The following is a 15883-nucleotide window of genomic DNA, read 5'->3' as shown; positions in this document are numbered from 1 at the left end:
CTTTCTACCCTTGGTAAGCCCAACACTTCTCTTGTTGAGGTCACCAGTGACCAACTGTTGTATATCTGCAAAGGCACTAATGTACACTTTCTTCAGAAATCTACCTTTTTAAGCCTGGCATGTGAATGCCTCAAATCTGATTCCCACTTGCCTTGTCAGCCATTTCTCCCACTGCTGCCTTTAAATGTGTGCTTGAATTGTTTTCTATTTATTAATATTTTTACCACTCCATTTGCTATTTTAAGCCATCTTTAATATGAACTGCAATTTTTACATCTCCCCCTTTTTTTCCTTTGAATCATCTTTTAATAAAGCATTAATTCTGTATATGTTGAACATACGAATTATAGGCTATATTAAAAGAAAAAATATCAGCTAAATGTAAGAAATGAAATGGAGAAGATATACAAACATAGTCTTCTTCCTTAACTCTCCCCCTGAATTGTTATTTTTAATTCTTAAATACTGTGATTCTACAGTGTGTAATTTTTAGGCTTTCATAGTTAAGTGGTAAGCCCGCTCAACCAAAAAGAATGTAAGCAAAATTCTCCTTGTGCCTTCTCATCTGCTCGCTCCCTCAGCTCTACCCAGTTCTTTTTATTCAGTAAATGTTTATTGTGTACTGCATTGTTACCCAGGTTTGTGCTAGGTGAAAGGGATTTGATCACTTCTCAGACTGCTCAAAGTGAATTGAGAAACCGTCAAACCATTAAAACATGTGATCTTTAATGATAGAGATATTGGTAAGAAACCATGGTGGGGCAGCATAGAGAAAGGCTCTTCTGAAAGAGTGGAAGGTTCAGTAAAGGCTTCACTGGAAGTACTACAGCTTCACAGTCTCTTATTGTAAATCCTTTAGGCCAGATGTGTTTTGGAGCTAAGCAAAACCACAATGAGATACCATCTCACACCAGTCAGAATTACTATTATTAAAAAGTTAAAAAATAACAGGTGCTGGCAAGGATGTGGAGAAAAAGGAACACTTACACTGTTGGTGGGATTGTAAATTAGTTCAACCATTGTGGAAAGCAGTGTGGTGATTCCTCAAAGAGCCAAAAGCAGAACTACCATTCAACTCAGCAATCCCATTACTGAGTATATAACCAAAGGAATATAAATTATTCTGTCATAAAGACACATGCACACATATATTAATTGCAGCACTATTCACAATAGCAAAGACATGGAATCAACCTAAATGCTCATCAGTGGTAGACTGCATAAAGAAAATGTGGTATATAAGTGGGAGCTAACTTATGAGGCCACATGGACGCATAGAGGGGAACAGCAGACACTAGGACCAGTTGGAGTGTGGAGGGTGGGAGGAGAGAAAGGAAAAATAACTAATGGATACTAGACTTAATACCTGTGTGACGAAATAATCGTACAACAAACCCCCATGACACAAGCTTACCTATAACAGACCACGTGTACCCCTGAACTTAAAAGTTTAAAAGAAAATAATGTTTTTTAGATTTAGAAAAGGTTATTGAGTACATTTATAATATATTGTACCTTCCCAGCAGGGTCTGTTGCAGTATCCTGGGATCAAACATATTAATATTTCAGCACTAAAACATAGAAATAGTCACTATAATGAGCTCAGTGAATACTATAAGTAGCCCCAGGTCAAATTTCAGCACCACTTGAGTTTATGCAAGATTTATGAAAATTTTGTGGGATTATAATAAGGGATTATGAACCTGTATTTGCACTGGGTTATTTAATAATGGGAAATGGTGTTTTCTTCTGTTGTCACCTCCTGACTCCTCATTATCGTTTTGAGAATGAATCGCCTGTAGTTCTTTAAGCAAGTCAATATCACTCTTGCTTTTTCTCTACACTTTTCCATTCAAGTCTGGTCTTTAAGGACCCTGTGATTCCATAAAGTTCTGTTTATCTGAGTAAGTCATTTAGTAAATCTCTTTGAATTTCTACAACCTAGCCATTTTGCTAAAATACATTAATCATATTCTGCTTCACATTCTTCCAGATATTTCCTGTGTTGACGTAAGTCCAAAGAATATATATTATCTTGATTACTTCTTTCATTTGATAATGTAGTGAACTCGACTTAAAAGTTCACAGCCTAACTCCGTAGGAAAATTTAAGTGGCAGCTCAGTGCATAACTTTCTCTTTTGACTTCATTTAACTGTTAAATGAAATAACTTTTCTCTGCAAATGAACTTAATTTTAATTTCTCCTTTAGACCAAACTTTTAAGTGTCTTTCCCTGGTTTATGCCATACTTGTGTGTTCATGTTAGCTGAAGATAGATTTAAACTTTCGTTGCTAAAAATTTCATTTAGGCTTCACATTGGCAGTGACTGCCAATGAGACGTCTTTATCATTTTTAGTATTTTAAATAATGGTCAAATTTGCATGTTGGATCACTTGGTAGCAAGATGAAGCATTAAATGGAAGGGCAGAAGATTTAGAGGCATAAATTAGAAGGTAATTGCTCCAGTTCAGACAAAAGGAGAGACAAAGATTAGAGGGTAAAATAGACTACACTTGACGATTGATTGGTGGTAGAGTTGAGGGAGAAATCTGTATTGCTGGACTTTGGCTTGGGCCAGACAGTGGAACATTTGTGCTTGTTGATGAAATTGGGGATAAAGAAGAAATGAGTTGGGTGTAGAGAATGATGGTTATCAACTTGACTAGCTTTAGACATGCAGAACTTGAATTGATCCTACAAGATTTAAGTTGAAATTTCTATTAAATAGCAACTAGATGGATGTATGGTTCTATTGCTTAGAAAAGGAGTCTGAGATAATACATTTGTAGCCCTCAGCTGGCTGATAGGCAGTCACTGCTAAGGTATTAGCTGTTGAGTTTTCCGAACCATTCGCTATTTTTAAGGTAGAGCAGTGCCCATACAAAGAAATGAATAAAGGAAAACTTTAAGATCAAGGGTACTGATCTCCTTTAATTCAATCAACTATGACAGTTTTTCTAGGTTAATATATCTAGTCTCCTTTAAAATATATAAAATTTACATGTGTAACACATTGCTGTACTCCTCCCCAACTTGTTTATACTTTTTCCTCCAACTTTTACTTTGAAATTTCTTAAACGTACAAAAAAAAGTTGAAATATAGTACAACAAATACCTGTGTAACTTCATTTGGATTCATCAGTTAAGTTTTTGCCACGTTTATTCAGCAGTCTCTGTATACGCATACATGCTTGCACGCACTTTTTCATATGAGCTATATGAAAAAGTAATTTGCAGACATCATGACATACCACTTCAAATACTTCATCCTGCGTCTTAAGAATAAGCTTATTCTCCTACATACCTGTAACATGATTTACCATATTTAGGAAACATGAAATTCTGTAGTATGAGTTAATACACAGTCCACATTTAGATTTCCCCAACTATCCAAAAATGTCTTTTTTTTTTTTTTAAGTGCTTGCCTCTGCTCACTCTACCACCCTTATCCATATTGAATTAAGGTTCACATTTAATTGAGTATGTAGTCATTGTGTCTTCTTTAGTCTCTTTTAAACCTGTGAAAGTCTTTTTTTAATGACATTTTCTTTTTGAAGACAGCATACCTTTGTGTTGTGCGGAGTTCTACATTCTGGATTTGTTTTCTCATAATTGTATTTGGGGTAAATTTTTGACAAAAACTACTAATGATGTTTACTTTTGTTTAACTCCTGCCTCACTCCAGCATAACTATGTCAGAGATATTTTCCTTAGTGGGTCCTGAGTAAATTAAGTTTTACTAAAAAGGCAATTTGAAAACTTAAAACTAGGGGTGAGGAGATTATTGTTACTTTTTAACCCATCTTTGTCATAGTATATGATTTTTATCCTGTGGTTTTAATTTTACAACTGGTAGATTAAGATTTAAAAGAAACCCTCGCCAGGCGCAGTGGCTCACGCCTGTAATCCCAACACTTTGGGAGGCCAAGTCGGGCAGATCACAAGGTCAAGAGATCGAGACCATCCCGGCTAAAATGGTGAAACCCATCTCTATTAAAACTACAAAAAATTAGCTGGGTGTGGTGGCACACACCTGTAGTCCCAGCTACTTGGAAGGCTGAGGCAGGAGAATCACTTGAACTCGGGAATTGGAGGTTGCAGTGAGCCAAGATTGAGCCACTGCACTCTAGTCTGGGTGATGGAGCGAGACTCTGTCTCAAAAAAAAAAAAACCCACAAAAACCATCACTCTGCAAATTCACGATTCCCGTTTTAAGATATTTGAGATACAATACTTTGGCCTATATTTTATTTTTCTCTTTGTACAATACTAAGACTCTTTACGTCATTTTCGTAAGACTCATACATTCCTTGTTTTGCCTTCTGAAGTATTTTTTTTAACAGGACATTTGAAAGGAATCAAGTGTTAGTGCAGGAGATGAGCTCTGCAGACTGTTGGTACTGATGAGATTTCCCTGTAGATAACAGGCTTTCAGAATAAATAGACTTACAGGTGCAGTTCATAAAGCCGACCCCCAACAAATATGCTATAAGTTGTTACAGTCATGTTGGACCGTTGTCAAGCTAGTGCAATGGTAGTATGTTTCCAATACATTGGAAATGTTGGTTTGTTCACCAGCAACTTTGTGAGTTCCACTTAAATCACCACGATAAGTAGTTTAGTAAATTTTAAAATATGTCAAAAACAGAATGCCAAGGAGTGCATTTTCCTCTGAAAAGTTTAATGTTAGGAAGTCTTAGATTTAGGAGGAGCATATCAAATAGTACGCTGAGGAGTAGAAAGTTAATTTTCAAGATACACATTCACTTGTCTTACCCCCTGTAATCTGCCAGACAATAACACATTCTAAAAATATTAATAACATATAAGCCAATGGTTGAAAATAAGTTCTCTTAAATTTCAACAGTGCCGAGCTCATTGAAAACCACTCCCCACAAACTTAATTTCTTGTCATATTATTTTGTCATTCTTTTGACCATCTTATAAAGCACTGTTTTATATTTTTTCTTTTTCTTTCTTTTTCTGTTTCTTTTTTTTAATTAAAAAAATAAAGACAGGGTCACCCTATGTTGCCCAGGCTGGTCTCAGACTCCTGGGCTCAAGGGATCCTCCTGCCTCAGCTTCCCAAAGTTCTAGGATTAACAGGCATGAGCCACCATGCCTGGCCAATATTTCAGTTTTTAAATGTGCCATCTTATATGCACAATATTAATGTTTTATGTGCTTTCTCTGTGCCTTTTGTGTATATATGATCACTATGTGTTCATTATTTGCCCATCCTTTTTTATTTTCCTAAGTCTTAGAGTCTACACTATTTAATATCCCAGTAAAATATTACAGGAAGGGCAGCATCGTGTAGTTTTCTGGAATCTAATCTGCCTTCATATCTTAGCTTCTTCATTTACTGGCTGGGGGATTGGGGACAAATTACTAAACCTATTAGTCTTTATTTCCTCTTTGGAAAAATGGGGATAATACTGTCTTTCTAAAATAACTTTTATGACTGTTATGTGAGTCTTACCATAGGGTAAGCATTCAGCAAATGGTAGTTGTTGTAATTATTACTATTTTATAGAAACCCCAATTACCTTCTTTTTTTTAGTTAATATTCTTGGACCTAGTGTAGTGGTTCTCAAATGTGGACAGTTTTTCCTCCCCCTGCTTTCCTTTCCCAGGGGACATATGCCAACATCATGGCTTGAGTGGGAGAGATGCTACTAGGTTTTTTGAGTAGAGATTAGGAATGCTGCTGTTAAATATCCTGCAGTGCACAGGACAGCTCCCTATAACAAAGAATTACCCAGCTATAAATACCAATAGTGCTGAGATTGAAAAACCCTTATCTAATGGAATCCAGACTAAACACCTTTTGAATAACCTTGTTTCATTTTCTTTTTGGTGTGTTAACTATTATACTTTGAGTTGGCATTCATCATACAATTTTTTCAAATTAAATAACTTTAGTAATTATATGATTATTTTAATACAGTTTAGGAATTTGACATGTCATGTTCAAATAATTAACATTTGTTGAGCATTAACTGCCAGGCACAAGTCTAAGTATTTTATATAACATATGTAATCCTTATAACAGCACTGTAAGTTAAATATTTTTTCAGCTGAGGAAACTGAGGCACAGAAAGAAGTGTGCAGCTGGAATTTGAACCCAGAGAGTCTAGGTATAGAGTCTGCTCTTGCCCACTCTACAGCTCTTTCTATGGTCTCTTAAAGGCTCTAACCCCAAAAACGCAGTGATTTGTGAGGTTGATATTTTACCAGTGTCTATTGAAAAATACACTACAAATCTGAGACACTGGTTTTAATTTTGACACTTACGGAGTAAGAGATTTGTGCTGGTTCTCTTACTTGCTGATCACAGGAATCACCTGGAACTCTTATTAAAATAGGTTTTCAGAGCTCTATGCCAAGAACTTCGGGAACCTTTTTCATGGTGACCTAGTGAATCTTATCAGACAAGTTAGGTCTTTTTTAGAACTAAGAATTTTTTTGCTCCCTTTTCTTTCACATACATTATAGGTTATTACCTTACCTACCTACATAAAATATACTTTATCACAAACACAGAATTCCAAAATGTAAAAGCAAACTCATAAGTATTAACTCTCCTTTGATTCCCTTATTTAAATGGATAAATATGGTATTATAGTGTTATACAACTTTTTATTCCACACCCATTTGACCTAATAATGGAACAAGATTTTTCCAACAGTGTGCATAGATAATGGTATAGCCATAAAGACCAGTCCATAGTTAGCATTGATCCTACTGCTGTAGTCCTGGCAGTATTCTGATACTCTGTTGGGTTTGATATATAATGCTTTTTGATAACACTGACCAAACAAAATCTAAAAATTCTAAAACTGCATTCTCATGGTTAATATATATCTGCTTTCATGCTTTTTTTTTCCATCTAGGAGCTTAAAGTTCTTAAGATACGCATTTTATAATTGACTGAGACCTTGATTTTCAGCCATGTGGTTGGTGTAAATAAAACTGTTAGATGCCTTATTGACATTCATATACCCACTGTTGTCCTAGGACAACACAACCCTGGAGTGACAGGTGGCAAGAGAGTTTTCAGAGCTCATATGTTGGCTTGCTTTTCCTACATGGCTCTTTCAGTAAGGCAGACTGGGCAGAGCAAGGCACCTCTTGGTGTTCGTTAATTTGTTATCTACTTCTCAGTGGCTGAGACTGTTGCCATAAAGCATTTAAAAGTGCAATACCAAGTTAATCCATATTTCATCTATCTCCACATTGATATTTGTTTGGTAACTTACTTTGGAAACTGAGTCACATTGCCATTAGAATGTCAGAGTAACCCCCAGTGTTGTCTTAACTTTGATGTAATATAATATTACAGCTTCATTCCTATTATTTCCTGCCCCAGAAACTTCATGCGAAGATTAAAATCTTGTAAGAACAGTTGTTTGTTCCCTAAAGAAGCCCCCATACTACCTTATTGTGGCATTCTTTCTGTTCAGAATGTGCCTTCCCGCACCTCTTTGTCCTGTTCATAAATAAATTGATTCAGAAATTTCAACTTCTGTATGAAAACTTCTGTGATTCTCTACTTCCCCTCACCTGAAGATGATCTCTCTCCTTTTAGTATCCATAGCATGCTATGTTTATTTTTTGCCTAATGTCCTCATGTATTGATTTACGAATATACTGTGCATTAATTGCCCATAAGTAAGGCTTTTGATAATATGTCTACATATTATTTTATTCAGTTCTCTTGTTCTAATATTGCAAGTGTATTTTCATTCTATTCCCTGTGTGAAGTTGTTCTCTAAAATTCTATCGCTCTTTAAGTTTCATCTTTGCAGATCACTTTTTGGTTGGATTAGATTCTAGTATATAACCTCAAATATGCCAAGCTCTCAATCAGCCTCTTCCTTATGGTTTTCTTCCATTCTGGAACTTCCTTTGTCCCCTGCCTTTTTGTGTAGTCTTTCATCCAAACAGCTAAAAACAGAGATTGGGTCCTGAAGCCAATACTGATCCTTAAACGTCAAAGGATTTCTTGCTTTTCTAGCTGCTGAAATCATTTTTGATCTTGTTTCTAAAGTGCATGTATGCAAAATAGCATTTTCCATCTTCTATGTGTTTACAACTTCTGCAAATGATTTATTCTTTCGTTTTTAGCAAATTGAATTCTTTTTTTTTTTTTTTTTTTTTTTGAGATGGAGTTTCACTCTTGTTGCCCAGGCTGGAGTGCAATGGTGCGATCTCGTCTCACCACAGCCTCCATCTCCCGGATTCAAGCAATTCTTCTGCCTCAGCCTCCCCAGTAGCTGGGATTACAGGCATATGCCACCATGCCTGGCTAATTTTGTATGTTTAGTAGAGACGGGGATTCTCCATGTTGGTCAGCCTGGTCTCAAACTCCCAACCTCAGGTGATCCACCCGCCTCGGCCTCCCAAAGTGCTGGGATTACAGGCACAAGCCACCACGCCCAGCCCGCAAATTGAATTATTAATTACCATAAGGTAAACTTACAGAAATTTAGCAAAACTAAAATTAAGAGGAAATGAGAATCCTGATTGTTTAGCTTTTATTTTTTAGCTCTTTAATGTACTTAAATGTTGTCTTTGTATAAAATCAGTCTGGGGCTAATCAAAGCGGAACAGGTTATTGTTAAGTCTTAAATATTATATCTGTTTCTTTACTAGGATCCTTTCCCTAAATCGCTTTACTTTCTATTTTTCCCTATCCTTAAGTTGAATCACATTCTTTCTTTTTAGGACTTGCTCATTACTGTGGACTCCATAAGAGCCTCTCTCTCTCTAAATTCTCCTTCTGTTCCAACTGCTGCCTTTTGAAAATGGGAAGGAAAAAAATTTTCAGTGTTAAAAAAGTAAAGGCAAGGAGAAATCACAATTTTGTTATTCATCCTCAGATAAGATTAATAGAACTGTCAGTTTTCTAAGTTTTTGGTATCACACAAAATATAAAATATAAATTCTGGAGCAGAATTTATTCCAGAAGCAGACTGACTACTTAAGGCTTAGTATTTACTCTTAGCAGCCTTATCTCAGACCCCTTGTTACTTGCAGGAAATCAATATAATGCCTTTTTTAAGATGAAACTGCCAAACTAACAATACATTGTAAACTACAGTCTAAGTGCCAAAGTAGTCAGTGGCATTGAAGATGAAAATTTATCTGCTGAGTAACAAGTAGCCTGATACTCTATAGAATCAAGGCTGTGTGTTTGGAAAAACTGTGCTTCCTGAGCCCAAGAATCTCATCTTCACAAGAAGCGGAGTGGGTGAGAATAAGATGTGAAAAGAGACCAAAAAGAAGGGTACAGTGTGAGATAGTAAGGGGAAGCTTGAAATTTTCTTTTAAAAACTCATAGCTCAACCACTTAAATAGCTTTATGACATTAGACAAACTTAACTTCTCTGCACTCCCTTTTCCCCATTTGCAAGATAGAGATAACCTTTCTCCACATGGTGGTTAGGAGGCTTACTTGGCATAATGTATATGAAATAGCAAATACATGGCTCCTCTCTGGTTCTTATTTTTTATTTACTTTTATTATATTATTTTTGTTTGGCCATGTGGAAGGACAGTTGAGTTTGAAGTCTTCCAATGGTATCTGCATTTTTCTATAAGAGATCTTATTTTGAAGCCCTACTTGGAAAACTTGTTCAGTAAAATCTGTACCTTTAGAAGTGAATTGTATGGGACATGGGGAGGGAAGAAGAGAGGAGCAGGTGCTGTTCAAGAGCTAGAGACAGAGTCTGAATTATATTCTGTCTTTGCCATGATCTAAATTTTTACTTGCTACCTTCCCTGGTGCCCTGTACAGGCACGCATGTACACATCGATAGCTGTCCTAACCTTGACACGCAACCACAGGCTAAAGCAGGGGTCCCCAACCCCTGGGCTGCAGACCAGTATCAGTCCATGGCCTGTTAGGAACTGAGCTGCACAGCAGGAGGTGAGCAGCAGGCAAGCTGGCATTACTGCTTGAACTCCACCTCCTTTCAGATCAGTGGTGTTATTAGATTCTCAAAGGAGCAGGAACACTATTGTGAACTGCACATGCAAGGGATCTGGGTTCCTTGCTCCTTATGAGAAGCTAATGCCTGATGATCTGAGGTGGAACAGTTTCATCCCAAAACCATTCCCCCCGCCCCTCCCCCTAGGTCTGTGGAAAAACTAATCTTCCACGAAACCGATCTCTGGTGCCAAAAAGGTTGGGGACCGCTGGTCTAAAGCAATGTTTAAGTTAAATATGCAAGAATTGTTGAAGCCAAGCTGAGAGTGCAGTCTTTAAATATGATACTTAAGGAATTGGCCTACAACTATGAAATCAATATTGTTTTATACTTATTAAATAAGCTAACAGGTTTTACAGATGTTTTTAGTTATTCCCCGCCTCCCCAACCACTGCTGGGTTAATATACATGGGTTTGGATACATAACAATATTTTAACATAGTAACTTATAAAATAACAAAGAAATATAAAATAAGGTAAATTAAATATTTTAGTACTTATAATTTGAATTTTAGTTGTATATTGATTAAGCTACTATATGCTAGGCACTGCCCTAGGTGGTGAGTAGATAAGTAGATAGCAGGAATGCAATAGATAAGACCTTTGCTTTCAAGACAACACTCAGTTGCTAAACCCATTTCCTTTTCTTTAGGATATTTTCATTGTCTCCGAATTTTAGAGCTGAAAAGTGCCTTAGAGATCATCTAGTTCAACCTCTCCGTTCAAATGGAGAACCTGAGCCACTAAGATTCACAGGAGAGTAAGATAATTGAGCAAACAACTCCAAGTAATGACAGAAAACTATAGGAGAATCAGTACAAATTGTGAGAATTTACTATGTTGTTAGCTTCCTAAGTATGAGTTTAGAAAAGGTATAAGAAAAGTTAAATTGTGTTAATATGAATGGATTCCACTGTTACCTTCAAGATAAAATGAAGACATACTTTTTTCTTTAGTATTTATAGTTAAATGAATATCGTATCCTGTAGTGACTAAATTCATAAATATTTTTTCTGCTTATGGACTTGAGTTTCAAAAGCAGCTGTACAGATGATGCTGTTAATGAGTGTTTAGGTAGTGTTGATTTAAAAAAAATAATGTGCCTTCCTGCCTTATTAGAATCATAGAAGTTCATATCTGGAATTCACACCCCTTATTTCAAGGATGAGGAAATTGACTCCCACAGAGGTTAACTGACTTGCCCAAATAAGAGCCAAAATTAGCAACTCACATTTAAGCAGGAAGTCAGTTTTTATGTACTAAGACCATTGTATTTTGATATCCAGATATCAATTTTCTCAACTTTAAATGTTTTAATATGGTCTTCATCAGGCCTGAGCATTGTCATTTTAAAACCTGAGAGTATTTGATAAATTGAAATAAAAATTATGAAGTCATAGACATTAGAATCAAGTCTCTTGGCATTATTTCTAGTTGGTATATCTTTTATGCTAAAAATATTCAATATTCAGTTGCTGGTCACAAATAATTTCTCCCCCACAATAGGTATTGTCTTCTAAGGACTCTGAAGCAATGTCAGACATTGAGGGAAGCTCTTATTGCTGCAGGAAAAGAGATTATATGGCATGGGCGGACAAAAGAAGAACCAGCTCATTACTGTAGCATTTGTGAAGTAAGTAATTGTTCTTATCCACAGTTGTTTTATAAAGCCTCTTCCCTCTCCACTTTTGATTTCTCTTTATTTTTAAAAAACTTTTTTATACTTTTGTGTAATCCAGTTTATAGTAATTAATATTGTATTCAATTTTGTTACTTAGCCATTATATTAAAATTCAGTGTGATAATAACAATATTTCACTGCGAATTAACCTTAAAAGTATCTACTACATAGTAATTTTTGTGGTAGATCTTCAACAGATGATAATCAGCAAATTTAGTCTGAGATTTTAAACTAGGAACAATCGATGTACACAGATGCCAATAAACTGAATGTTTGGTATAACTCTAGGCAGATCGATTATCAGTCCTCTCTGGTGCAATTCACAATACATTTGTCAATATTGTGTGGCCAAGGCTTGCAAGAGGTGTAGGAACAAAGATGTGGCGCCTGCTATGAAGGAGCTTAAATTCTACTTGGAGCAGAGAGATTATAAACAACTAATTGTAATGTACATGAGACTATGATGAATGTGAAGTTGGACTTAATGATAACACTGAGGGGGAAAATGACCTGATTTTTTTCTTCTAGTATTGGCATAAGAATTCACAAAAGTATTAGCATTTGAGTCCATCCTTGAAAAAAGAGTATGATATCAGTAGGCTAAAAAAGTGATGAGAATCGGAAGTAGACTGTCATGGGCTATAGGAACAAGAAGAGAACGGGGAAATGGAAAGGTTTTAGAAAAGGTTGAATGTGTTCCAATTTGGCTAGAACACAGACTGTGCAAATTCCACTCGTAAGTCTAGGTGGCATGTAATTTGTAGCACATCTTGAATGGTTTTAAGGAATTTGATAATCCAAGGTCACTGAAGCCATTAAAAGGTTTTGAGCAAGCAACTAAGGGTGAGATATGTGTTTCAGGGAGAAAAGTGGTTGGAAAGGACAGTGGTATATAAGCTATTGCAGTGGTCTTAAGAGTTGTTATTTTAAGGCCTAGACTAGAACCTGGCAATGGGAATATTAAAGAAGGGAAAGAATTAAAAAATATTTAGAGGGTAAAATCAGTGAGACACCTCATTAAATGGCAGAAGTAGAAGGACAAGTTGAATGCTCACCAATTTTCTAGCTCAGGTCACTAGGTTTGTATTGCTGCCTGTTGACAGTAATGGATAACATGGTGAACTCTAGGATTGTCGTTTACTGTTAAAAGAAGACATGAGATCGTAAGAGTTTTCTGTCATTGAAGAAATTTAAGGATAAGCCAAAGACAGGTTGTTGATGGTTCATTTCAAACCTTGAAATTCTGTAATTCTAACATCAACCTGTATTTGAAATGATTGAATCCATTGATTTTTTTTTTTTTTTTTTAATGTTGTATGACCTGACCAAAGTAAGTCATTAGGAGATCAGATAGATTCCAGTTAAATGCGATGTTCCTTATCCTACCTGAACCCTAGCAACTCATCAATCTTTCTGTATAAGACAGAGGTATTATTTCTAAAATCATGCTATACTCATGAATACATAAAAATGATCACTTACATCTGATTGTATGCTAATGTTTTAGATTTAAAAATAGGTTGACCTTTATCAAACTTTTGAACTGGGTTCAATGACATGAGTATGTCATTCCCTTTGATTATTCCCCTAAATATGCATTACTACCCATGTCTTTCGATTTGGTGCAAAATAAACCTGGTCTGTTAAAGATTCTCAAACACAGCCATGTTTTTCTTACCACCTACTCTTAACCAGAGATCACTGTCCACAATTTCATTCAAGTAGAATTCCATGATTATACTAAAGCAGTACAGTGAATACCACCATCTCTATTGAATACGTTTTTCTCTTGTATAAAACAGGTGGAGGTTTTTGATTTGCTTTTTGTCACTAATGAGAGTAATTCACGAAAGACCTACATAGTACATTGCCAAGATTGTGCACGAAAAACAAGCGGAAACCTGGAAAACTTTGTGGTGCTAGAACAGTACAAAATGGAGGACCTGATGCAAGTCTATGACCAATTTACATTAGTAAGTCAAATCAACATGTGAGTACATAGTTAGCTGGGTTATGAAGCAGCAGTGTTTGTTCTGCCACCTGATAAGTAGGAGGTAATGAAATATTTTAAATTTCCCTTTGGCTCATTACATATTGCATGAGGGTGTATTCATATCATTCCCCCCTCCATTTCCAAGTATTTATTCCTATAAAATTGGCATATATCATTTTCAGTTTTCTTCCTGGGTAAGACCAGCCTAAATAATTTTACAACAATTACATTTAAAAATCTTCACGTGCTTTAGATGGAACACTATCATATCCTTTATGTCATTTTATCTCAGTTGATAAGTTGATAGAATGTTTGTGTACGTAGGTTATTAGAGCCCACAAAATGAATCAGTAAATGTGCTTTTAAATATACTTCTGCTTTTAGAGCTAATTGTATTTGTTTAAAATTTTGTCCTTGCCAGAAGTATTAACCTCATGGGAATATTTAATGGAGCTTAACTTCCTGGTATGTTATATAACCTTATGAAATTCAAGTATACTTATAAATTGCACACAGTTTTTAATTTCAGACAGCAGATGCTTGGGGGAAGCATTTTACTTTAGCAGATCAATAGCTTTATGAATAGAAACAGAGATAATTTATGAATTGTTGATTTTCTCCAGTACTTGTCTCCCACACATATGTGATCAGAAACTAACTTTTTGAAATTTAGTTTCTGATATTTTCACTTGAATAGTCTTCAAGATTGCTTGAAGAAGAAAATTATCTGGAATATGTTGAAGAAAATATATTACCTAGCTGAGATAGATTCTGAAGACAGTCACTAGTGAAATTGTAACTTGTTAAATTATTTTTCAAGAAGCCCCCCTTTTTTTAAGCAATCTTAAGAAACGGTAAACTTAATAACATTCCAAGAGTTTTTGACTAATTGGTGAAGAAATATAGAAAATTGCAAGTACACTGAGTAGGATAATGGTCTTAGACTCTTAGGAAAATTGGCTGAATCGGAGATAGTAAGGTAGGTTGTACTTTTATGTTGTGTAGCAGGCTGGTGAACTTTTTGAGAGTTATTTCCCCTAACTTCATAAGCAGACTATATGTTTGTAGCCATGAGCTATTAACAATTTGTATATCAAAATAACCTACCTTACTTTTATTTTCAGGCTCCTCCATTACCATCCGCCTCATCTTGATATTGTTCCATGGACATTAAATGAGACCTTTTCTGCTATTCAGGAAATAACCCAGTTCTGCACCACTGGTTTTTGTAGCTATCTCGTAAGGCTGCTGGCTGAAAACTGTGTCTATGCAACCTTCCAAGTGCGGAGTGTCAACCAGCTGGACGGGAGAGAGTACTGCTCCTACTCCAGGACTCTCACAAAGCTGATCAGCTGTACTTCACAAAAAAATAATAATTTCCATGTTTTGTATATATCTGACAAAACTGGCAACATCTTACAGACTACTGACTTGAAGACAACCTCTTTTATATTTCTCTATTTCTGGGCTGATGAATTTGTTTTCATCTGTCTTTTCCCCCTTCAGAATTTTCCTTGGAAAAAAAATACTAGCCTAGCTGGTCATTTCTTTGTAAGGTAGTTAGCAATTTTAAGTCTTTCTTTGGTCAACTTTTTTTTAATGTGAAAAGTTAGGTAAGACACTTTTTTACTGCTTTTATGTTTTTCTGTCTTGTTTTGAGACCATAATGGTTACACTTTTGGTTCCTAAATAAAACATTAAAAAAATTAACAGCCAAGTCACAAAGGTAATGGATTGCACATAGACTAAGGAATAAACTTCAGATTTGTGATTTTTGTTTCTAATCTTGATGTAAATTTACACTATTTATAAATACATATTTATTGCTTGAAAATATTTGTGAATGGAATGCTGTTATTTTTTCCAGATTTACCTGCCATTGAAATTTTAAGGAGTTCTGTAATTTCAAACACTACTCCTATTACATTTTCTATGTGTAAATAAAACTGCTTAGCATTGTACAGAAACTTTTATTAAAATTGTTTAATGTTTAAAGAGTTTTCTATTGTTTGAGTTTTAAAAAGACTTTATGTACAGTGCCCAGTTTTTGTTCATTTTTGAAATCTGATTATATATATTTTATATATACTTATGTATGTATATATAATATATATAGAAATCTGGATATATATGTATAAATATTTAGAACTTAAATTTTTCTCGTTTTAAGTTTCACATCTATGGTAGATTTTTGAGGTGTCTACTGTAAAGTA

The 15883-nt window shown here is 35.3% G+C and overlaps 1 protein-coding gene across 10 annotated transcripts in view; it reads left to right on the top strand.

The window, feature by feature from the left end:
* Positions 1 to 15667, top strand: part of KDM6A (lysine demethylase 6A) — a 232263-nt gene extending 216596 nt beyond the window's left edge. For 9 of the 10 annotated variants that reach the window (XR_003117321.1, XM_025371878.1, XM_025371877.1 and 6 more), the window contains 3 exons: positions 11503 to 11629; positions 13480 to 13650; positions 14795 to 15667. Coding sequence is in view for 9 of the 10 variants with exons in the window: in XM_025371878.1 (XP_025227663.1) it covers positions 11503 to 11629; positions 13480 to 13650; positions 14795 to 14824 (328 nt within the window). In the remaining variant the exon portion in view is untranslated. Of the gene's footprint in view, positions 1 to 10648; positions 10757 to 11502; positions 11630 to 13479; positions 13651 to 14794 lie in introns of all 10 variants that reach the window. The other variant, XM_025371870.1, reaches the window with a different exon arrangement.
* Positions 15668 to 15883: the final 216 nt, after the last annotated feature.

The sequence above is a fragment of the Theropithecus gelada genome, chromosome X, assembly GCF_003255815.1.
Source record: "Theropithecus gelada isolate Dixy chromosome X, Tgel_1.0, whole genome shotgun sequence".
NCBI lineage: Eukaryota > Metazoa > Chordata > Mammalia > Primates > Cercopithecidae > Theropithecus > Theropithecus gelada.
Note: the sequence above shows the minus strand (reverse complement) of the source record. Positions and strands in the feature narration are given on the sequence as shown.